The 23006-nt window shown below is 44.4% G+C and overlaps 1 protein-coding gene across 9 annotated transcripts in view; it reads left to right on the top strand.

Moving 5' to 3' along the window:
- Window positions 1-5710, top strand: part of MBD5 (methyl-CpG binding domain protein 5) — a 148719-nt gene extending 143009 nt beyond the window's left edge. For 7 of the 9 annotated variants that reach the window (XM_063340654.1, XM_063340653.1, XM_063340652.1 and 4 more), the window contains one exon: window positions 1530-5708. In XM_063340654.1, coding sequence (XP_063196724.1) covers window positions 1530-1601 — 72 coding nt within the window. In that variant the 3' untranslated portion in view covers window positions 1602-5708. Of the gene's footprint in view, window positions 1-1529 lie in introns of all 9 variants that reach the window. The other 2 variants (XM_063340657.1, XM_063340656.1) reach the window with 1 other exon arrangement.
- The last annotated feature ends 17296 nt before the right edge of the window (window positions 5711-23006 follow it).

Here is a 23006-nt window from a genome sequence, read left to right as displayed (position 1 = left end):
AATGATTTGAATACCTGAAAAAGGCCTTTTTCCTGCTGTTCGATGCCCAGCACTGCGGGTGTTTGTACATGCGCGCATTTAGAAGTAGAAGTAAAACTTCAGGGGAGCACCTGGGGCGTATAAAAGGGAACGTGGAGGGGACCGCAGGCTCGGAGCTGGCTTCAGAGCCAGCAACAAACATCAAATAAGCCATTCGGTAGCTTTTAAGGGCCGCCATAAGTAATGACAAAATCAAATCTCTGGTTTAAACTTCTGAATTGTACAAAATGAGATTGAGTTGTGATGTGAACGGGCGGGTGTTTTCCCCTCGTCTTTGGCAGGACAAGGAGAGCAGGACCTGCCCCTAGGTCTGTTCCGAATAAATACGGGGGGGAGTTTGGACGGGGCCGTTCCCCTGAGACCCTTTTTTCATGTGTAAATCCAGTAATACTGAAAACTGTGCGCTGTGTGCAGTTTAACTGGGATACAGACTGGCTCAGGGGAAGCTGCTGGGGCTGGATTTGCTGCTGGGGCTGTTCCGTGACGCAGACGGGCTGATGGACCTGCTGTCGTCACACAGTCTTCGTCTCTGGTTTAATTACCTCGTCCAAAATTTGTGATCGGGGTTTATTTCCATAAAGGCTATGCTTCCTAGAAACGCTCGTAGGCAATCAACGGTTCCCTTTTCAGTGACTTGCATTTTTTTCAGCTACTCCTGTTCAGACATCAGTTACATGTTAAATGAAAAGCAAACAAGATAATTAGCTGCAAGCGTTATTGTTAAGAGCCAATAAATACGTAGGAAATGTGAGCGGGCTGAAGGAATTGGGGACGGGCCCGAGGAAGTAATTTAGCGCGATGCCGAAGGATTTGTTACCGTGTCCTGGCTGCTGTTCGGAAGCTGCGGTCGGCTTTTCCCAGGACAGCATCCCGCTTCCACCGACAGATGGTGGTGGTATTCCGCGCCAGCGCCTCCCGCCACCTCTCCTCTCTTCTGCCGGCTTCTCACCGAGCGCTCCGTGAGCAGAAACTGCTTCGCACTCCAAGGAATCTAGCATTTAACTCAACATTGAGTATTTCCTGTTAAGGATTAGATGAAGGCAGAGTTTACTAAGCGTAGCCTGTTCCTTGGTAATGCCACCGCGGACCTGAATTTGCCTTCTCTCATTTTTCCCTGTTAGCAATATTTTCTCACCGCCTGCTTTCTGCTTTATCGCTCTTGTCACGATGACGTGTAAAGGTTTGTCTCTGAGAATTTGGCATCAGTGCAGTTTTGGGTTCCGTTCCCGCTGATGCGGTTCCAGGGTTAGCGCAGCTGGTACCTTTCTGCAGGGCAGCAGAGGTCGGAGAGGTACCGACTGCGCCATCGGCCGCCTTCTCCCCAGTGCCCTAAAGCGCTTGAAATTCCTTTTCATTCGGGCTTCCGTGTAGACAGGAAATAACGAGAACTGTTTCGTAACAGCACTTCACGCGGCCCTGTAACTCGTTTATTGCTGGCTGGATGCTTTGACCAATATTCTTTGCTAACTTCTAAATATACTTATTTTTAGGTCCACCAAATCCCCCAGGGAGACAGACAAGTGAAGCCTCCAAAGCCCAAGAGGAGGAAGATCTCTAGATAACATTGAATGTCTTTGTTACTGGTCCAGTACTTATCAGAATGAACGTGCACAAAAGTCTATATGTAGGTATTGATATACAGCCGTGGTTATATCAATATTTATGTGAAGACAGCCAGACGCCATCACAGGGTGCTACGCGGGATTAGTGGTACACTATTGTTGCTGACAGGAGGGATAGCGGTCGCTGGAGAAGCCAATCAGAAATCTCAAAAGGTTGCAGTAACAATGTCAGATGATTACTGATTTTTTTTTTTTTTCTATAATACTAAAATTGTGATTATAAGAAATAGTCCAAATGTTTCTGAGAAATTTTCATTGTGTATATAGATAATACAGAATTTCATGGTGATATCTGAAATGTAAATATTGTACAATATTGTCATGTACAAGCGTACCTAATGCACACTTTATCTTTTATTGTACAAAAAATAGTGTACAAAATTCTTTGGTTTCTATTGAGTACACATACAAGAGACTACCAGTGTAAAGTGATAAATAAAAATACAGCCTAAATGCTTTTATATGATAATGTAAAAGATGCTGTTTTTGTATTTAACAGCAGAGAGAAGGCATGATAATGTAATACCTTAATTCTGACATACACTTCACGCCACTGGGTGTTCATCGACGCTGTCTGTTTGGAATGAACCTCGCCTGGAAGTACCGTGCTCCGGTCCAGGTCTCTGTAGGAGAGTGCAGCCTTGCAGATTCCTAACGGGATGTGGGATCACAGCTCTTAATTAATAATTCAAAGGCCGCAACCGCGGGTTGTGTTTTTATTTACTTAACTTTTAAAGTAGAATGCTGTAGATTTTATTAAAAAGGAAAAAAAAAAAAAGTAGATGGGCTATTTTAGTCAGCCATTTCTGTAGTTAAAGTTTCATAGCCACCTGAGAAACTAAACGGTTTATATCCCCCGTAACGTTGACCCCGCAGAACCCCCTAGATTTATTAGCTTAAATTATCTGAAGTCATTAACGGTGGTGTTTACTTTCCAGGGGGCAGAGGCCCCGCTTGACTAATGTGATCAGTATTGATTACGGTTTGGTTTTGCAGCAGAATGGCAGGGCGTGCTCCCCAGCGTTCCTAAAAGTAACTCCAGTATCCAGCTCGCAGTATTAAAACGAAAAATTAAGGGTGGCTTACAAAACTGTTAGCAACAGTAATTTTTATCAGTATTATGTAACATATCAGATTTATTTTATTTAAAAAGAATTATTTATACCATTAACAGATTCTTATATATATTAATGTGGCTGAAATGTGCAGGTTAAATCTATTAACCAAATTTATTTATGTTATATTAAGTGAGAAATGTGAAACATATGTAGAAAAAAATTAATACACTACAGATTTAAAAGTCTAAAGCTATGAGCCATTATAAAATTAACGGACGGAAGTGTAGCACAACATCATTTCCATTTTATCTCGTTTTTCTTTTTAACACGGATGGTGGTGATGGTGGTGGAAGCCGTGACATCCTCTGTCTTCAAGGCTTCCCGAATAACTCTCCGGTCACCATTCCCGGTCCCGGGGTGGAGTCCGTAACCCCCCCACCTCTTCGTCCGGGACCACCACTTACCTCAGATTTCCTCCCCCAGCCCGAAGTTCCCAAATCTGATGGTGTAGCTAAGGACTGGCAGGGATCAGCATCCTGGGCAGCTGGCGGGGTGGCCGCGCTCCAGACTCCGGCCCTGGGCGCCAGGACCCCCCCGTTGCTCCGCTCCCCACCCGGCTCCCGCACTCCGCGCTGGGCAGGACGAGCCCCAGAGCAGCCGTCCCCCGGGGCCGCGGGACCCGGCGCCTTTCCCAGCCTCTGCTCTGGCTACCTCTGGGCTCGCCCCGGGGCTTGCCGGTGTCCGGCGGGCGGCTCTCCCTCCTCCTGGCCCAGCCCGAGGGCTCGCCGCGGCCACCCTGGCTACAGGGGCCTGGAGGCGGGAGCCCGTCCTTCCGCGGGGTAGGTTCATTTGTCTTCTGTAACGCCACCGTCCTCCATGCACGCTCCCGTGAAGTGATCGATTTGATTTTCATTTTTGTTTTTAATTTGAATTATTTTGGGGGGGTGGGGGGGCGGGGGGGGGGGGGGCCGTAGGTTAGCTCACGTTTTTTCCGTTCCGAGTTGCCGTGTTGGTTTGAAGAGTCGATGTTGTCCATTCTCCCGCTCTCCTGCTCTGCCCGCGTCCCCGTGGGGCTGACCCCGGCCCCGCGCGCGTGTGCCTGTCTCCGCTGCCTTCTGCCCCACTTTGCTTTCTGCCCCGCGCCCCGCTCTGGACCCACCCGCCCTTCTTTTGGCATTTGAACTCCTTAGGTTTGTACTTTCTCACCGATGTCTACTTGACAGCAGTAGGCCATGTAAAGTATTTTTTGTGCACTTGGTTTCGTTGGTTAATGATGGCATTGCTGTGGGTGCTAGGAGTAGTTTGTTTCAGTCCATACCAATTTTTTTTCTCTTCTAGAGCTTTTATGGTTTCATGTAAGCAGTTAATGTAAATATTGTGAGCGTTACAGGTCATGCAGTGTTGTAACATTTTAAAAAATGTTGCACCTACTTTACGATTAAAAAACTGGTCACTCGTACTTGAATTTTGCCCATAGAGCCATTTCTTTCTCTTTGCATTAAAGCATAATATACTTTTTTGATGGAGGCCCAACCCTTCTTTCTACCTTATTATTTTTTGTTTAATAAATCTATATTTTTTCTAATAGAAGACTTAAAAATGAAAATTTAAAAAAAATACTTTTTGCCTACTTTCTAATTTAAGAGAGAATTCCTATATTTAAAAGGTGAAGAAAAAAAAAAAAATACTCCATTGTGGAAAGTGGAAGAACACTTTTTATTTGTCATTAATATGGCACAATCACACGCGACCGAAGCGGCTGAGTAAAGCGAGCCCACGACGTCAATCAGGGTCTGGGTAGATTAGGGAAGTACGTGATTCTTTGAGGATGTAAAAGTGTTGCATATTCTTGTCTATTTATTTATTTATTTATTCTGCTTGCTTTTGCTACGTGGGTGACAATGTGGTTGAGTCATTCAGATGACAATTCAAATTAAAGGCAATATTCCTCTTTCTATTATGGTGCATTTTGTGAACACCATAAAAAAAAAATAATAATATTTTCATTTGTTTCAATGGATTTTCTTCATACTTTCACTTCTGACAGAAAACGTTTGGCTGGGATCAGCTGCAAAAATAATAGCCGCATAGTTTAAAAAATTGTAAAAAAATCAAAAAAAAAAAAACCCCACCCCACCTCTGATGTCCCAGGTCCTGTTGTCCTCACAGTCTACGGTTTTAGGGGTTAAAAAGAACTTAAAATTTAAAGGTATTTCCTAAATCAGCTTTGCAGAAGGTTTGTGAGTGATGCGAGATCCTTTTGGAGTCCCTGAGTTTGACGGTCTAGAGATATTAGAGGGCTCGTGGTGGACTGAAGTACCTTAGGACTGCGACCTTTCTTAGCTACACTTTGTATTGTGCTATGTAGGGTTGTAATGTGAGAGTTCCAGAAGAGCAGTAGCAGAAAAGTGCTTTTCTATTTTTAAAAAAAAAAACAAACCCATTCTAGTCTTACTAAGAATTAGAGATTTTTTTAATATCAGTTTTGTAATTTTTGATAAAGTTGTCAATATTATGATTAAATCACCAGAAAAACAAGTTCCTGTGATGTTCTCTTCGGGGCAGGGACTATGGCTTCCACGTATCTCTGAGACGCCACGATGGGATGCCCAGGCCTAAATGGGGCCACGGGCACCGCTGTCAAATTAAATAGCAGCCAACAACGTTGAGGTTGATTTAAGTGCATAAAAGACCAAGGGAATTCCCAGTTCAGACTGCAGATCCGATTTCCCGGCCGTAGTCTGTCTGCTGCGTCCTGCGAGAAGGAAATGTCATCGTCGGGTACGGCGTCCGGCGGGTAAGTCGAGGAAGCCGATGGCTGGTGAAGGTTTTGCTCGCACAACCCAGGACCTTCTCATCCGAGGCAAAACGGATCCGCTCCGTTAACTCGCTCCCCTCCCTCTCTCTGCTCTTCTGTTTACTGGTGCTAACTGAGCAAGCCGACGTTCACATTTCAGGATTTCCCCCCAAAAATACCACTAAACCGGTGGTTTAAGCTCATTACTGATATACAAAATCCCAGACACGTAGACAGATCATTTAGTTCCAAATTCCCTGCGAGCACCGTTCAAACAGGTGTCAAATCCACTCCAGAAAAACCCTTCAAGGCTTCCAAGAGAAAAACAAACCTTCTGTAGAATTTTTCTACCCTTTTCTACTCCCAGGACACCAGCCCGGGGGCTTCCTGGGGCCCCCCGGAGCCCACAGCCCACCGCTGCTGGCCTCTGGACCTGGCCGTCACCGAGGACGAGAGGCAAACTGCAGCAGGGCAAGCCCCCGCTCACATATTTCACGCAATATTGCTCAAACGCAGCGGTTACATCAGTTTTGCGTTGCCGGAATTCACGCTGCCCAAGCATACGTACCCCAAAAAGTCCCGCAGCCTCCCGCGTCCCAGCGTTACAAGCTGTTACTTAAACTGGGGTGGGGACGCGTTGTATTGGCTTTGCATTTGGAAGTCAAGCAGCGGGAAGGCAGGCCTCCATGGCTCGTGTCTCTCTGCCAGGTTTTACAATTTCTTTATTGGCTGTGAACAAGTAAAAGCAATTTTTGTTGTTGCTTTAAAAAAAAAAAAAGAGCTGAGATTTGATTTGAGACATTCCCCGCGGAAGCATCTTCTGGGGAGATTTCATCTCCTGCGATTTTACCTGCTGCGAGAGAAGTAATTTGTCTGTAATTGAGTGCCACCCCAACAGAAGATAAGGGGTTAGGATTTAGAACAGAAGAAAATAATATATGTATTTTTTAAAAAAAGTTCTTTCCTGAAATTCCATTTTGGAAAATATATGGGAAGTGGGAAGGGGTTTGATGTACTTGCCCTGGATGCAACGGAGTGAAGGCAGCTTGGGAGCATCCCCACGTAGCGCTGCGTAGGAGCCCCAAGGAAGCACGAGCGTAGGCTGACGCAGGCCGAGGAAAACAAGCGTCCGCATGCGGTACCAGCCGCGGTTTTAAAATCACGGGCAGAAACGGTAGCGGTGAGGGAGAAGCTGGGTCTGAGCCGCAGCTCGAGTCCGGCTTTGCACGGTGCGAACCCGGTTGCGGTGTGGGATGGGAGAACAACGTCCCTCCACATCCAGGTCCGGTGGCGCAGAAGATCCGCAGGTAAGTCTGCGGGCGTTCATGATTTCCCTTGGCTAATGACGTCAATGCCTATTAACTGTAATTTAAAACCAGCGATTGCAAGAGACTGCACAGATCAGGAAAAAGCAGCATTTTGCCCAGCGGGAATGTCGAGGTACCACAACGAAGGCTGCAATGCAAAGAAAGAAAAGCATCCTAAAAATATGGAAGAATTTGGTTCAAAAAACATACAGACTTCTACTGGGCTGATTTCTGATCCACATGTGAACACAAGGCGGGGGGGCTCTGATTGGAGAGCTTTTCAGATGCCCCAGTCAGGGAAACAGGTTTATAGAAAAGACGGGTTTATTCCTACTTCAGAAGTTGCCATCTCCAATCCCAATCATTTTAGGCCTTTTTGAAAGAGAAGCAATTCTTAATTCCCGGTAGAAATACGGCTCGTTTTCAGTTCCAGGAAAATAATCCTCTGCTTCTCTCGTTGATTTTTCTCTAGGAATAGAAAAAGCCATAAAAGTAACAAAAAGTGTTGGGGTTTGCCATTATCTGTTCTCAGTTGTGGGAGCTGCTCTCTGCTTCAGAGGAAAGGGAAAAATAAGGGAAAACCTACTCTACTCTACTCTACTCTACTCTACTCTACTCTACTCTACTCTACTCTAATTTCTACTCTACTCTAATTTCTACTCTACTCTACTCTACTCTACTCTACTCTACTCTACTCTAATTTCTACTCTACTCTAATTTCTACTCTACTCTACTCTACTCTACTCTACTCTAATTTCTACTCTACTCTACTCTACTCTACTCTAATTTCTACTCTACTCTAATTTCTACTCTACTCTAATTTCTACTCTACTCTACCTGAAAGAAGAATCTGTATTTCCCCGACTTGGTCTCATACATTTTAAGAGTTTCAGACAAACAGAATAACAAAGAGGAGAATTTGTAATTCTTCCTCCCAGCATCGCTACAGAGACACACAAAAAAGCCAACCCAACACAGCAAAATTGTTGTCCCAGCCCCAAACGCATCATCACAGTGTTCAAAAATGGATATCCCAGCGGCACGCCTGCCTCGGTGCCCAATTAATTAACGGTGTGCCACTCGTCTCAAGCCTGCGCTTCATTTTTCAGATGTTCAAAAATCTATTTTACCAAAAAATTAAAATATAAATGACGAAATGTGAGGCTTTTGGCATTTCAGGTCATGCCGTGACGGCCTTTCTGTTAATTCGCTTTTCCAGTTAGGAAGCAAGTTGTTGTACCTGATGAGCCAGGTGTTGGTGTCCTTCTCGCGTGCCCTTGATGGGCAGGAGCCTCCAGAGCGGGCGACACGGCAGCGAGGAGCAGCGCTGACGCCCTGCCCTACTCCGGTTAGGAAATTTAAGATTTTCCCTTCCCCATCTCACAGTCCTAAGGCCGCACTGGCATGCTCTGCGGGAACTTTTTTTTGTGTAATAAAGCCTGATATGTGATAAATATGTGATACTTTAAGGGGAAGTTGAATTAAAAGCAGTATAAACTATGTAGAATAGAAAAGAGAGGGGTTTTTAATTTAAAAAAACCAACCCAACCCAACCCACGTTGAAAGCCTCGTTAGACAGCCACACCTGGGGTTTGTGGGTGGTGGTTCCTCAAGTGAAGGCTCGAGGGTCGGATGCACAACAGGGCTCTGCCCCCGTGTGAGGGAAGCAAGCTTGTCCACTGGTGAGGCAAACGATTCAATTCATTCAAGACTAAAGTTTTTAAGCCCTTCAGCCTCGTGTTGGGCTATTCTGTGCCTTGGTCTGAATGACTGAACTAAGAAACTTCCCGAAGAGAAAGGCAGGAAGGCGACTGACGGGGAGGAGTCAGGTAAGTGCCAGGAAAAACCTGAGAGTACCTAAACCTTTGTAATCCTGAACTTGGTTACGTCAGAAGGGTTAAAATAGACAAGAAAATGTTAGAATTAAAATAAATACGATAAATAAAATGAATACATTTTAAAAGAAGTACAAATTTTAGGAGGCTCGTGAAAGTACAAGCGTGGTATTAGCAACACTAAAACCTGCAACGGGGCAGTGACTTTTATAGAATTTGCCTATTAAGTCCTGCTTTAACACCCGCCTCAAGAGGTTTCCGTACAGATGTTGAATCCAGGTGCTTCTTCAGAGGCGTCTCCTTTTCTCCTGGGCCCCAGAGCGGTGGGAGAGGAAGGGCTGCGAAGGCAGAAGGTCTCCAGAGGGCGGTGGAAGAGCCCCGGCAGCAACCGCGTTCGCATCCCTCCGGAGTGAGGTGGAATGAGTTTGTCTTAAAATGAGACACATGTCGGCACGGCAACACGCGTCCAAACTACATGTGATCCTTGTTAACATACTTGGAATAGTTGTGGGAGAATTAGGCCGGAGCCCAGTAATGGTGAGAATTAAATCTCTAAAGAGCATTTCTATTATCGGCAAAGAGTTCTTGCCGGGAAAGGTCTAACATGGGTTTAGCTAAATATATATTCACGTTTTACAGAGTAACAACAAAATATCTGCATTTGTTAGAATGGATCTACTTCCCTAAGAGCAGAGCTAATATTACTTAGGAATATAAGAAAGGCAGCAAAGCACAGCAAGCAACAAATTATGAATTATTCAATGCAAATGTCAAGTTTTAGTAGTGAATGTAGATGTAAATCTTTTTTTGAAAGGCTAAGCGTTGCCATTAAGCAAGTCCATATGACACTACATCTGTTGGCTTTCTTTTATATCGTTTTATTTTTATGTATGCTGGGGAAAAGCATCGGGAATTTCCACATTAGAATTTTAATAACATCATTTCCCCAACTTCTGTAGTCTGTTGATTTAATGTTTGATGAAGGGATGATTTTTCTGGCAGAGGTTAAACCCGTAACCACTTCATTAGCTACCCAAGCTGTAAGTCTTCGAATGAAAAATTGCTTTTGGGGAGAAATTTTAGTTTTCCAAATATTGAACCCAAGAAGTCAGATAAATTTAACTAGCTGCCGTTTTCAGAGCATCACCTCCTGATGTGGCGCTTGGAAGTGATCTTACAGCGGGTATCTGAGTCTTCCGCGTGTGTGGGGGGAGTGCAGTCCGGATGGAGATCTGTTTAATCCCCCCCCTCAAGTTGGAAATTATTGATTTCTCCATATTTTGCTCTCGCATTGCATTGCTCTTCCCTACGTAAGGCACGGGCAATTCAGTCCAATTTGTCCGCGCTTTTCTGTGTTTCTTCCATTGTCACGTTTGTCCCCCGGTAGCTGCACCCAGACAAAGCCAGTTTAATTTCTCAGCAAGATGGGGAGCGGTGACGTACCCCGGCAGAGAGAGGAGGGATCCGTGCGTTCCTCTGCCGATGCGTGAGCAGCCTGTGCCGGGGGACTCCCGGCTACTCGATACAATCAATCTCTCCCAGTATTTCTATAGCTCTCATTATCCCGTGTGCCTCCAGGATAAAAAGCCGAGAACAATCGGCCATTGTCAGTTTATGAAGCAACTTTTTCATCTTCCTTCCCCAAAGACTAAATACTTAATTAAGTAAATTAAAATTAATTATGGAATCTGTACAACAAGATGTTATCACGTCTGTCCCCTAAACTGAGCTCTCTCTGCTGTTCCTGCACGTTCGCCCTCCTAATCGTAGAATCCCAGAAGGGTTTGGGTTGGAAGGGACCTTTAAAGGCCACCTGGTCCAACCCCCTGCCATAAGCAGGGACATCTTCAACTAGACCAGGTTGCTCAGAGCCCCGTCCAGCCTGGCCCGGAACGTTTCCAGGGATGGGGCATCTACCACCTCTCTGGGCAACCTGGGCCAGGGTTCCACCACCCTCAGCATAAAAATTCTCTTCTTTATATCTAGTCTGAATCTCCCCAAAGACAGGAGGTGCCCAGCGGAGCAGTTCGGGTGCATGGGTGGCTTTGTTCAGCAGATCCCACCCAGAGATGGGATCCCACCTGGAGGTGGGAGCGTTCCCATCGCCTGAGCAGGGCCTCAGCCTTGGACAAACATCTCTGTGCGTTTGAGGTCAAGCGCTGTGAACCAGCGCGCGTGATTCAAAATACGCATTTGTCTTCCAGAGCTGAGCCTGAAAGGCTTTCGCTTTGGAAAGATCATTTTGTATTAAGCAATACCTAAATATACAATGGGCAAAGCTCATTTCTAACAAACCTCAAAGTATCTCTGCTTATTTTTTAATGATTCCTTGTGCTTTGTTAGCAAGAGGTTTAAACTGAGCCAAATTCCAAAGGACGCGAATGTTGCATTTCTATTAATTGGTTTTCAGATGAAGATGTTGCCATTAACTATCTACAGTGATCCTCTTATTAACTGTCTGATAAGGGTGACTTAAGTATCTAATAAAATAATGGATTAAACGGCAAGAGGAAATGAAGTGTATCCTGAGGATAGTTGAACTTGCAGGAAAATGAACACAATTATTTACCAAACAAAAGGAAAGTGTAATAGGTTCATTGATTTTGATCTTAAAACTTTTAGGTGATGAACATCGTGACGATGTCAAGTATTTTTAGAAGAGCAAACGTACCCGTTGCGCAAGCCAGGCAGAACCAGGAGACGACTCCTCAGCAGCGTGTGCGAGCAGAAGCTGGGCCAGGCCACGGATTTTATCACTACGTTTCAGGCATCAGGATGAATCCCCCCGAGACCAGCTGTTAGGGCATTGTTCAGGTAATCTGAATTCAGGGCATCTGGACGGGAAATGCTCAGGGTCTTCCCAAAATGTGACTGATAACGTGTGTTATGGAGCTGTAACTAATTATCCGGCCTCTAACCGTTAGGCCTACAGAGTTGTTTGTGGGTTTTTTTAATGATCCTTAAAAGATGGAATGAGATTTCTTCTTGAGAATGTCCATGAGTTAAGGGGTCTCCTGAATCAAAGAGGTTTATTTCAGCTTTGCCCTTCAAGAAACCAAAGCCAGGTAAATCCCACCTCCTGATCAGAAGTTCACATTCTCTTCTACTTGTTTCTGAAACCAAAGAATAAGTTCAATGTCTTGAAGTTTAGATTTCTCAGAAAGGTAATTGGCAATGGTATTTCTCAACGAAAGCCAAATGGACTTGACTTATTTTCTCAGCCATTTGCTTTGTTGTGTGATCTTGTTCAAATAAAAGCACAATCGGAAAATGAGAGGAGGCCAATGAGCTGACTTTTGGTATTCCTCCTGTTGCTGGAGGTATTGACTCTACCACATCACCTCCTCTTCTCGCTCTTCTCGTCCAGCTCTTCACCAGAAGCTTTTCTGCTTCTCTAAAGAAGCAATTTCTCGTGTTTGATTCCTTTCCTAATCGCCCGTTCTGGTTAGTCTAGCACTGAAGGAAACTTGCTCCCTGGTGAGGAGGCTCCCAGCGAAAGCCCGAAGCTGAACTCATCTGCTTGAAGAAGATATTTGCAAGGAAGAATGAGACGACGCAGTGTCTTCTTCCATTTCTTCTCTTCATTTGCTTGCTAATTCACAGCTAAATCCTCTTTATAGCGGGGAGGTCCTAATCACCTTCAGTTATGGGGTTTTATAAACTATAGGAGAAAAGTAGGATGTCCTGAGATGGCAGGACTTACAAATCCATAAGGGTTTTTTTGGTCAGTAAAAGAAATAAAACCACAAAACAATATGTTTTTCCATCTTGCGGTGTGCAAATGTTGCAATTCTGAATACAGCATTAAAAATACTGCCTAAACCCTTCTTTTAATTTCCAGAGGACTTTACATCTGGCAGCAACTTGCAATTGCAGAAAATTCTGGAAAAAATGAAAGTCTGTCAAAGCTTCATCTTCCACTAGGATGTGATTTAGCAGAAATATTCTGTAACAGATTGAGTTATGTTTTCTTCTCGCACAGTAATTGGCTTCATGTTTCAAAATATGAACCACTACAAATGATGTTTCTCTCGTGTATCCAGAGGTATCTCATATTTATATCCCAATAAGCTTATCACATTGAAGAAATACCTTGGGTTTCGGGCTGTGCGTGACAGCTGTAGCTCTTTCAATCATTATTATTAAGGAATATTTGCACAAGTTGCCATCTCTGTCATTTCAGAAATTATTTTTTTGGCGATTTTGCAAAACAATTTGCCTCCCTTGATCTCTACACACGCCGTAAAGGCTCCACTTATTGAGCTCAGCAAATGTCACTTGTTGACTGCGTATTCCTCCTTGCTCCAGCTGTAAATTAGCCTCGCAGAAGTCTCACAGAAAATTAGAGTCTTTGTTTTAAGAAAGTTAATTGTTGCTGTAGATCTGATCTTTTCTGCTTTTATTTCAGACAAATATATGTTCATTGGGTTTGTTGGAATCGACGAGTGAGGGTATATATTGGGAAGTGGTGTGGGTTTGAAGTGGGATTTGCTTTGATATTTCTGTGCAAATCCATGTGATAGCTCACTGACTCATAGAGCTGAAAATAGGTAGTGATATCAACCACTGAATTCTTCACAGATTTTTATTTTTTTTCCTTCTTTTTCTTGCTTAGCTAGCTGCTCTTCAAAAAAATCCAGGTCATTATTCAAACCTGCACTTAGATTAGAACTCCAGATAGCATCGCTCTTACTCATTGATGAATCACGCTGGAACAAATTTTGGTCCTACTGAACAAACTATGTGTTGCCTTAGTCATAACTTTGTTTAGCAAATCACATGTCAGCCTTAAATTAAGCACTTGCTTAAAGCGGCTACTTTTTGAATATATTCTGGAAAGTTTGTGTGTAAGCTTTATACTGGTTTATATAGATAAGATTTATATTGAAAACTTCTCAAAGCAAAACTAGAGAATGAAAAATTCTGTCCAAGATATAGGCCCAGTCTTTATCGCCAAAATACACCAGCTAAGCTTGTGTCACTCGGACAGAAATAAAATGAGTTACAACTGTTAAGCATAAGAATATTGATCTATTCTTTTAGAATACAATTAGCTGCTGAAAAACGTGAGTTGCAAGTACAATGACCTAATCTAGGCACTAAGGAAATTCAAATCCTTCTCTTTCCTCCTCTTTGCCAGTTATATCAACCCGCACATAAATACCTGATTTAGCGGCACAGTGAGGCTGGGGCCGTCACGCGGAGCTGCAGCATCGGAGACCAGTGCTCGAGGAAGGAGAGACAATTCTCAGGCAAGTCTTTCCGTACCCAAGACAACCAAATTTCAGGAGCAAAAGAGAGAGAGGTCGTGGGTTAAAATACAAACGGATGTTGTTGGCAACATAGCTAAACGGACTGCTGGACATACCTGAAATTAAACTTGTTTCGTCAAGTCTGTTTCTAAATTCATCGTAAATGTTGGCTTTTGGAAGTGTTCGGTAAGTAGCAAACCCCGCCCCGGGTGCGGTGACGCCAACCTGGCTGCTGGCCACCAGCCACACCTTGGCATCCTCAGCCTCTGCCCTGGGGCTGATGACACCAAATGGGCCTTTCTCAAAGATTTTTGGTTTATATCGCTTGATCCTATCCTTACGCCAATATCAAATTTGCACTGAATCTTTTGTACTACCACCAAATGGCTCTTTGCATTATTAACTGGGCCATTCTGCCCAGCCACCAACGAGGTTAACAGGAATTTACCTGAAATCATAATTTAAACACAAAATAGGTAACGTAAATAAAACCATTTCCAAAAAGACGTACCTCAGAGCAGAGCGCTTGTGAAATTCTATTGAAAGGAAGGGCAGGAGCTGAGGTTGTGGTGTTCAGATTGTAAATCACACAGCAGAGGGAAATGGGGTTGGGCTGGATCCATCCATGGCTCCGGCTCCTTTGTGCCTCGTGCAGAAACATGAAAGTAGAAACGAACTCTGAAAGTGTATTTTCTAACGGATGAAAGGTATGGTTAAAAAAAGGAACAAAATTCAAACGATTTAATAAGTTCAAAGCATATCCCGAATGACGATGCGTCCATGGGAATAGGACAAATGCAGAACTGGGACTGGCAGGTTACAGCCAAACCACAGCACCGGAAAAAATATCATCCCATCTTCTGGTGCTGCAGCAGAAAAGGGCTCCACGCTCACCCTGAGCTGGAGAAAAGCAAAAGCTGTCGCGGTGCTGGTTAAACATGACCGAGCCTCTGCCCGCAGTGGAATGAAGACCTGAGGAGCTGTTTGTCAGGAAATTAATAACCCCAGTGATGTGCCAAGACCTACGGTTCCTTGTTGTGGTTGTCTTGTCATACGGAGAATCTGTTCCCTTTCCCACTGGTAACAGAGCAGAACAAAGCGTGTTATTAAAGAGGTGCCAGCCGGAAAGGAAAGCCGCGCATGTGGAACAATAACTTCCCAAATTAGAAGTTTTTAATATGTCGCAGGTGACATGAGGTCACTGTTTTCTTAATAATCTTTTGGGTTGGTCATCCAGAAAATTGAAGTTAGAGAGAAACTTGTGAGCATGAAACTCACCATCACATAAAAACGCAAGGGTAAACAAGTCAACTGGCCCAAATCTCGCTGCTGGGCTGGGAGAGCCCTGTTCTCCCTTGGGAAAAGGGGGTGTTCATCCAACCCCCCGACAGCCAGGAGCCTGGAGACCTGAGCATGGAACGCTGCTGATTTCAGCGCTGCTTCAGCCTGGCTTCTTACCCCACATTAACCACAGATACCGCTGAAGCAAAGACAGAAAATAAAAAGGAAAAGCTTAAAACAATAGTAAAAACCGCCTTAATAGCTGTTTCTTCGAGGAGATGACCTGATGGCTCCAGATGATCTTTGACTAGATGATCTGAAAGGTCCCTTCCAACCTAGGCAATTCTATGATTCTATGAAGGTGTGTTGCTTCAGCGGCGCTGCACATATGGTATTTACATAGAACCATAGAATTGTGTAGGTTGGAAGGGACCTTTCAGATCACCGAGTCCAACCATCCACCTAACATGCAACTAGTGTGTGACCAAAGGGTAAGACTGGTGCCTTATTTTGGGTCAAACTCAGCTGCATTTTTACCATCCTTTAGAATAGGTAAAAGAGACCTGCAGGCATGGATGGCCGAGGACACACAGTTGGTGGGTCATACTCCGATCAAGTTGGTGGGTCGTACTCCTGGGTGGGATCTTGGAGCTCTACATCCAGCTACAGTTCACATGGAGGTCGCTGGGAAAAGTTGAGTTAAACAAAGCGCACGCTGTTGGCACAGCGAGATGCACCTGCCTCTTGGGTACTGAGTGGCAAGAACACGTATTTCAATAACAGCAGATTCTCTCAGCCGCACCTGACAGAGTGAAATTGCTGAGTGAGTGGCTGAAAGAAAGAGAATTAGCTAAAAATTAGAGGAAGCTTTAGAATCCTTTAAAACCAAAACAATAATTAATTTTTCTCTCTTCCTGCTTCAAATTTGTCATACAAAAGAATGAAAAAAAATATTTAAATATTACTTGCTCGTCTGGGTCTTTATGTATATTTTCTATCTCTATTTCAGTAGATAGGCTGTTATGCATGTCTATTCCAAAGCGATACTGTCTGTCTATTAAAAATCTAATGAATCCTAGGGAAGCCTTTTGTTAAAAATAGATGATAAGAAAATTCTCTTTAAGCTTAGCTAAGATCCACATTATCCATATTTGGGGAGTAAAACTAAGATTTTACAGAAATATTGCCAAGTTTGATACCAAATCTGTGTGAAAAGATTTTATAATGTATTTTTCACTTTCCCCAAGAAATTCAGGAAACTCAGGGCCACCGTTATTAACTGATTTGATGTCTGTAATTGATTTCATGTTAATAAATTCCTCCTTTGAGAGCCTCTGGAAATTACATCACTAAGGTCCTGGGCCATCTTTTGCTGATTTGACGTTAGTTGTGTCCATGCTAAAAGGAAGAATGAAAGAAAGGCACCTAAATTATCACAGGCAAAACTATTTAAAATATATTTTAAAATCATAGAAGCTGCTTACTCACCAGGAGCCTCAGTTCCCAATCCCTGGAGATCAGCGTGACTGAGAATTCAACCCTAGAATTCAACGCTTCTGAAAATAATGTCATTTATTTCTAGAGGAAGATGACGATTGTGAGATGGTTGGGTTTGATGTTGAGGGGATCGGAGGGGTGGACAAAGAGAGGAAGCTTCAGCCTTGACTATAAAGCTAACACGTATTGTGTCTCTAAAATGAGACATTTACCCCCATTTTTTCAAGTTTCATGGTTAGGATTTTTTAATAGAAATATTCTTTCTGTTCCCACCTGTCAGCATAAAATACAGGTAATCTCTGAGAGCCTGGGCAGTTAATTTTTCTTCTGCTTTGCAACATGTTTTAGGATGACAGACTAATTGAGGTTGGAAGCAACTTTTGGAGCTCATCAGCTCTGCCCTCTGCAGATGTTTAACCAAACTCACTGTGGATTTTTTTTCAGTATGCTTAACCAGTTTCCCTTGTTGCCCCCTGTAAGTCTTCCCTCCTCCTTTCATGGCGGACGTCCAAGAAGAGCCTGGTTCTGCTCAGCAATGAGATCCCTCCTTCGCCTTCTCTCCCCATGCAGAGCAAACCCAGTCTTCCTACACGTTTCTCATACGTTAGGTGCTCCAGCTCCCAGCCATCTTGGAAGCCCTCTGGACTTGCTGCTGAATGGCAAAATTCTCCAGCTGGAGTATCGCAGTGCAGAGTACAGGAATCACTTTCATACTTAGTTTGCGCTCACATACATACACTCAGTCTTTCAAATTAACTTCAATTTATTATTACCAAAGTCCGCTTTGACCCACAGGACATCTGTGTGATGATTTTGAACCAGAAATGGGACCTTCCATGCCCTGTTTTTCTAAACGAGGAACACTGGAGGAGCTGGCATGGCTATCGGTGGGACCATGTAGAAGCTCAGCAGCTATTCCTGGAAGGGCGAGCCTGCTGGGCTGACTGGGATATTCCTGGAAACATATTGTTCCTGCTTCTACATTCAAATATTTTTCCCAGGACTTAGCTCATGGCTTGAAGAGTTGAGCCATCTGACTCCTTCAACCTTTCAACAGTCTTTCTTTGAAAGCGCATAAATACGAAGTTTCCTTCCAGAGTCAGTTTCTCCAGGGCAAGAGCCACCAGAAAGGCCATTTTAGGGTGGACTTGTAGAGTTCTGCTGATGTGCTGTGGTGAAGCACAACTTTCCTTGACGCATGCCAGGACTGTTGGTTCTTGTGATCACAGGACAATGCAGCGCAGATTCAATATGTTCACAGACAGATTAATTTCAATAATTACCACCACAGTCTGAGGACAAGTCTTCTCCCCCCACCGTGGTGATCCTCAGTATCAAACTGTTGTTTCTATTATCGTTCTTCCCCTTACACAGGGCTCCCTCTCTACTTCATTTGCTGACAGCAATTTACAATAACCATTTTGTTTCATTTTCCAAATGATTTTTTTCCCAATTTTGCCATATGGTATTATATTTTGCCGGAAAGTGGCAAAACAGTCCAGGAAAAGCTTGATAATGTTCTCACAACCTTAGGAGGCTCCGCATCGCAATAAGCCTGAAGCTTTAAACAAAGCAATTGCTATTGGGCTAAATCTATGCATTTGTTTTCCTGCTTTGACAGTAATACACTTTTTCCTTCTAGAACCACCATATAAAAGTTTTATTGGCTCGGCGTTGAATATAACAAGAAATTGATTAGAAAGTGTTTTCTTTTGCTTTACGCGTTGCTGTGGGTCAGTGGTAGACAACAGTTTGTGTGCATTTATTATTATTTAAATTTTGAGTACAAGCTGTTCATCAGGTTCCCCGAGTGGGTAATGTCTCAGGAGAATGGGTACACGAACCGCCGAGAAATCTGTCTTTATATCTCCTATTGCAGGTACTGTAATAGAATATTGTCTAAGAGTTAGAGGAGAAGGTCTCTCTTGCTTCATTATATTTTGCTTTTAAGGAAAACTTAAATCTGTCATTCTTTTTGATCAAAGAAAGCATAGCCCACGTTGCATTATAATTTCACTGAGAGGAAAAAGCTCAGTATCTTACAAATGTATTTTGATAATCCAGACAGGTTGGGATTACAACTCCTTGCAACTCCGAGGCTTTATGGATTATTTTCCTCTACCGGATTAACCTGTGACTTCAGGAAAAGCTCACCAAAATGTCTGCGTGTTTAAAATCAAGAAAGAACTGCACAAAGAAATTCATTAATAAACAACCACCGGGTGCTTGGGGGGAAATATGGGAATGCATTAATTTCGTCTCTTTGAAACCATAACTATTGCACTGGCATTTTTTCAATTGAAGATTTATACTAAAACTCTGATGTAATTTTCTTCTTATATAATGGCAATATTTTCCACTCCTTTATTTCTCCTTTGTTTCCAAGAATGATTAATTAGTGACACCATTCAGGTACTTGCAGAAACATTACCAAACCCAGCCATTCTTTTGTCTTATAAGACTTTTGCTACACCTGGAGTAGCCAGAAGCACTTGGTGTCCTGAGTTTTAATCTCATAGGCATTATTCAGGATTTTGGGGTTAAAAACTCCCATCGCGCCTATGACATTCCCTGATTTTCCGGTGAACAAGCGTGGGACATAGTGCACAAATGTCGCTGGAGCCTTCAAAGTCTCAGCAGCAAGGAGTAAATCTTGCCAGAAGTTTGTCTTGCATTGCCGCACCGTGGGGTAACCGAGATAGAAAGTCAAAGGGTCACAACTGGTCTTCTAGTGCTGTTTAACAACACCTGTGCGGGCTCTTCAGAAACCGGCCCGCGTGGTCGCTTTGCCTCGTGTCCTGGTTTGAGTGACAGAAGACTAATTTCTCTTCTAATACCTGGATAAAGCACACTTTTAGAAGACTCTAGTGTCTGAATTTGGGAAAATATTTCCTTCACAGCCAGCTCTGGGGGGCAGGTTTCAAAGTCTCGGTGTTTCTGAGCTCCCCAGGTGTGGGAACAAGGAGGAGCGAGAGCCGGGCACTTGCCCCAATCTGCCAACAGGGTTATTTCATACCGTGAATGGCACATTCCATAGAAATTAGAAAGTTTGCTGAGGAGTTCTCTCTCTCTCTCTCCCTCCCGTGCTGGCTGCCATCCCGAGCACTCCTCGCCCCAGTGCCGGAGCCCTGAGCCCTTCCCTTCCTCCCGAAGCCACAGTGCTCACAGGGTCCCACATTGGCTGTCCCCTGCGGGAGGTGCATGGCTTCCTGCAGGTGGAATGGGTTGGGTATAGTCCTTGTGTGTTTTATATTGGTATCGAGATAAATTCTGGTTCTTTAGTGTTATTAATGTTAATTATTTAGTCTTATCCTATTAAATCTGTTTATATTTTAACCCTCAAGTTTCCTTGTTTTTCCCATTCCTCTTCCTGGGTGGGGAGGGGTCATCAGGTGAGAGAATAATTGTTTAAACGACAATAAATTGTTCTGGGTTCCTCAATCCATAACACCTCATCTGTTCTCTTCTTGTTTTGAGCTGCTTTCAGCTGAACTGGCTCTCCGGTAAGTCCTGCCGCTTCCCCAGTGACCTGTGCTGGCTGGAATCTCGGTGTTTGCCATGCCCTGAGATGTCTTCTGCCCTGGAGCCATCCTAGGAGACCCTGGGTGGCTACCTGGGCATTTCTGAGCCCCCTTGGCTGTTGGATTCACTGGGGAGAAGGTGGTCTTACTCCACTTCTACACAGAGTGAAATTTTTGTTTAAAATATTTATGACAACATGATCTTTTCTCAGGCTTTCCCACTCCTATTTGGCTACATATCTTCATTGCAGTCCCCCAGATATCACCTTGAGTTATCCCTAATTTGCATTTTCAAACTTCCAGGGCTTACACATGAAAACTCAAACTTGAGGGCTATCATCAGTGAGAGTGGATGGGCAGGAAATTATTCTCACCAAGTGGCCTTTTGCAAGCACCCCAGTTAAAGAGTGTCATGCCACCAGTGTCCTCTTACCCTGTCTGCTCTCTCCCGCGCCCACAATTCAGTTCCCATTTCTAACTCTTTTCTTCCTTTTTTCTCAGTGAAGTTCAGATAAATGTTGTGAGCGGGTACTGCTCTGTCTGTTCTGCAAACCTGAGTCCAGGACACAAGGAGGAGGCTCTACACATCCAGCTTCAAGTTCAATCTTAGAGGAATATGTAGTTAGACTCAGCTGTGTGAGAATATTCTCTCAAGATCAATTCAAAGTGAAACAAAAGCTCACGGAGGCGTGAATGGCATTATTCACACAGTGAGAGTGCCTGTGGATCTGTATATGCACCAAACTTCCCTCTTCTTGATTACTCAGCTTTCTCCCAGCGCTGAGCTGGTGTGTATATGCCAAACTGGCCTTTCCTTTCATTGCACCCGAAACACAACGTGCCTACACCGTGCCCTTGGTGCATACGGCCCAGCCGGTGCCATCACACACCTGGGCAGCCAACTCAGCACCCAAGGGCTGGTGCATGTTGTAACCATGGGACAGATGCAGCTCCTCACCACAGTCCTCCCAGTTCATGCCAACCATATCCTGGGCTCATCCCCAGCAGCGTGGGCAGCAGGGTGAGGGGGGGATTCTGCCCCTCTGCCCCACTCTGTGAGACCCCCCTGCAGCGCTGCCTCCAGCTCTGGGGCACCAACAGCAGAAGGACACAGAGCTGTTGGAGTGGGGCCAGAGGAGGCCCCGGAGATGCTGGGAGGGCTGGAGCCCCTCTGCTGGGAGGACAGGCTGGGAGAGCTGGGGGGGTTCAGCCTGGAGAAGAGAAGGCTCCGCGGAGACCTTCCAGCCCCTTCCAGGCCCTCAAGGGGCTCCAGGAAAGCTGGGGAGGGACTCTGGAGCAGGGAGGGGAGCCATGGGACGAGGGGGAAGGGTTTTACACTGACAGAGGGGAGATTGAGATGAGATGTGAGGCAGAAATTGTTTGCTGTGAGGGTGGTGAGCCCCTGGCCCAGGTTGCCCAGAGAAGCTGTGGCTGCCCCATCCCTGGAGGGGTTCAAGGCCAGGTTGGACGGGGCTTGGAGCAACCTGGGCTGGTGGGAGGTGTCCCTGCCCAGGGCAGGGGGTGGCACTGGGTGGGCTTTAAGGTCCCTTCCAATTCTATGATACTGGCTAACTACACCATGTGGGGGTGACAGCAAGGGAAGGGCTGATTGAACACACATGAACATCTACAGCTGGTAGCTCACTTGCCTTTTTTAATACAACTAGTTCCTCCTCTCTCCTCCCTGTCTGCTCCCACCTCTCCCTTCATTTAAGTTCAAATCCCTGAAACACGGCTTTCCCAGACAGGTCCTCGCAATGGGTACGAGGCATCGAAGTCCGCCTCAAACACAAACACACTGCTCCTCCTTCCAGAAAGAGCTTGACTTGAACCAAAAGCACAAGAGCAAAGAAGCTCAGCGTGTGAACAGGCAAACTGCTCCCATCTTTTCTGGGAGCAGCGCTGAATCATTAGTCACTTAAATAAGAATAAATTGCTCAGCTGAGCATAGCTCGCAACATTGTTCTTGAGGAAGCAATAGCTGGTATAAACGTGTGACTTTCCTGGAAGCAGGTCTTCTAAAGCGTTTGCGTATTTATCAAGATATGATTGCATACATAGCAAGATATTTCAGTGAACAGTGATCAATAGCAATTTAGAAGAGGAAATACTATATCTGATTTGCTATGACTCATGTCTGCATAATAAAAGTGTCTCTTTTTGTATATTTTCTTAAAAAAACCTCTTTGGCAAGGAAGTACAGAAATTTGAAGCTTGAATACCTTTTTAAATCTGTGGTTGATTGCACAACCTACAACAGAAGACTAAAAACTTTCTTTCGTTATTATGAATTTATGTGCTGAGAGCATGCTACAAACAGTATCGCCACGGCACTATTCATTGCCAGTGTAACACTTTCATTTTCCTTTTGACTTTTCTGGCAATCAAGCTAATATTTCTGCTTCTTGATGCACAGCAACGTTATTGAGAAACCTGTTTTTCTGTGATTGCTCTCAGTCCCGTTTTCCAGAAAATCTGGGGAAGTACAGAACCCATGAGGATACGAGTCCCATACAAGTGATGATAAACTTCCCTCTGATTCGCATCACGGGTGAATAAAAGCACAATCCTTCCTCCCAGGGCAATGCCTCTGGACTACAATCGACAATAGCGATTTGGGGCAGGGGAATTGCTTCGAGGAAGTGCGAGACCTGGGTTATTTCTGAGATTGGATGAGCAGGAAATTGTTCTCATAAGCACGGGTGGAAGGGTGTCGTACCACCCTTTCATTGCCTGCTCCTGGCGAGGCTTGATAGAGCACGCAAGTGTGCCACGCTACTGGGAACACTGATGGGAT

This window comes from Chroicocephalus ridibundus, chromosome 7 (genome assembly GCF_963924245.1).
Source record: "Chroicocephalus ridibundus chromosome 7, bChrRid1.1, whole genome shotgun sequence".
Classification (NCBI taxonomy): domain Eukaryota; kingdom Metazoa; phylum Chordata; class Aves; order Charadriiformes; family Laridae; genus Chroicocephalus; species Chroicocephalus ridibundus.
Note: the sequence above shows the minus strand (reverse complement) of the source record. Positions and strands in the feature narration are given on the sequence as shown.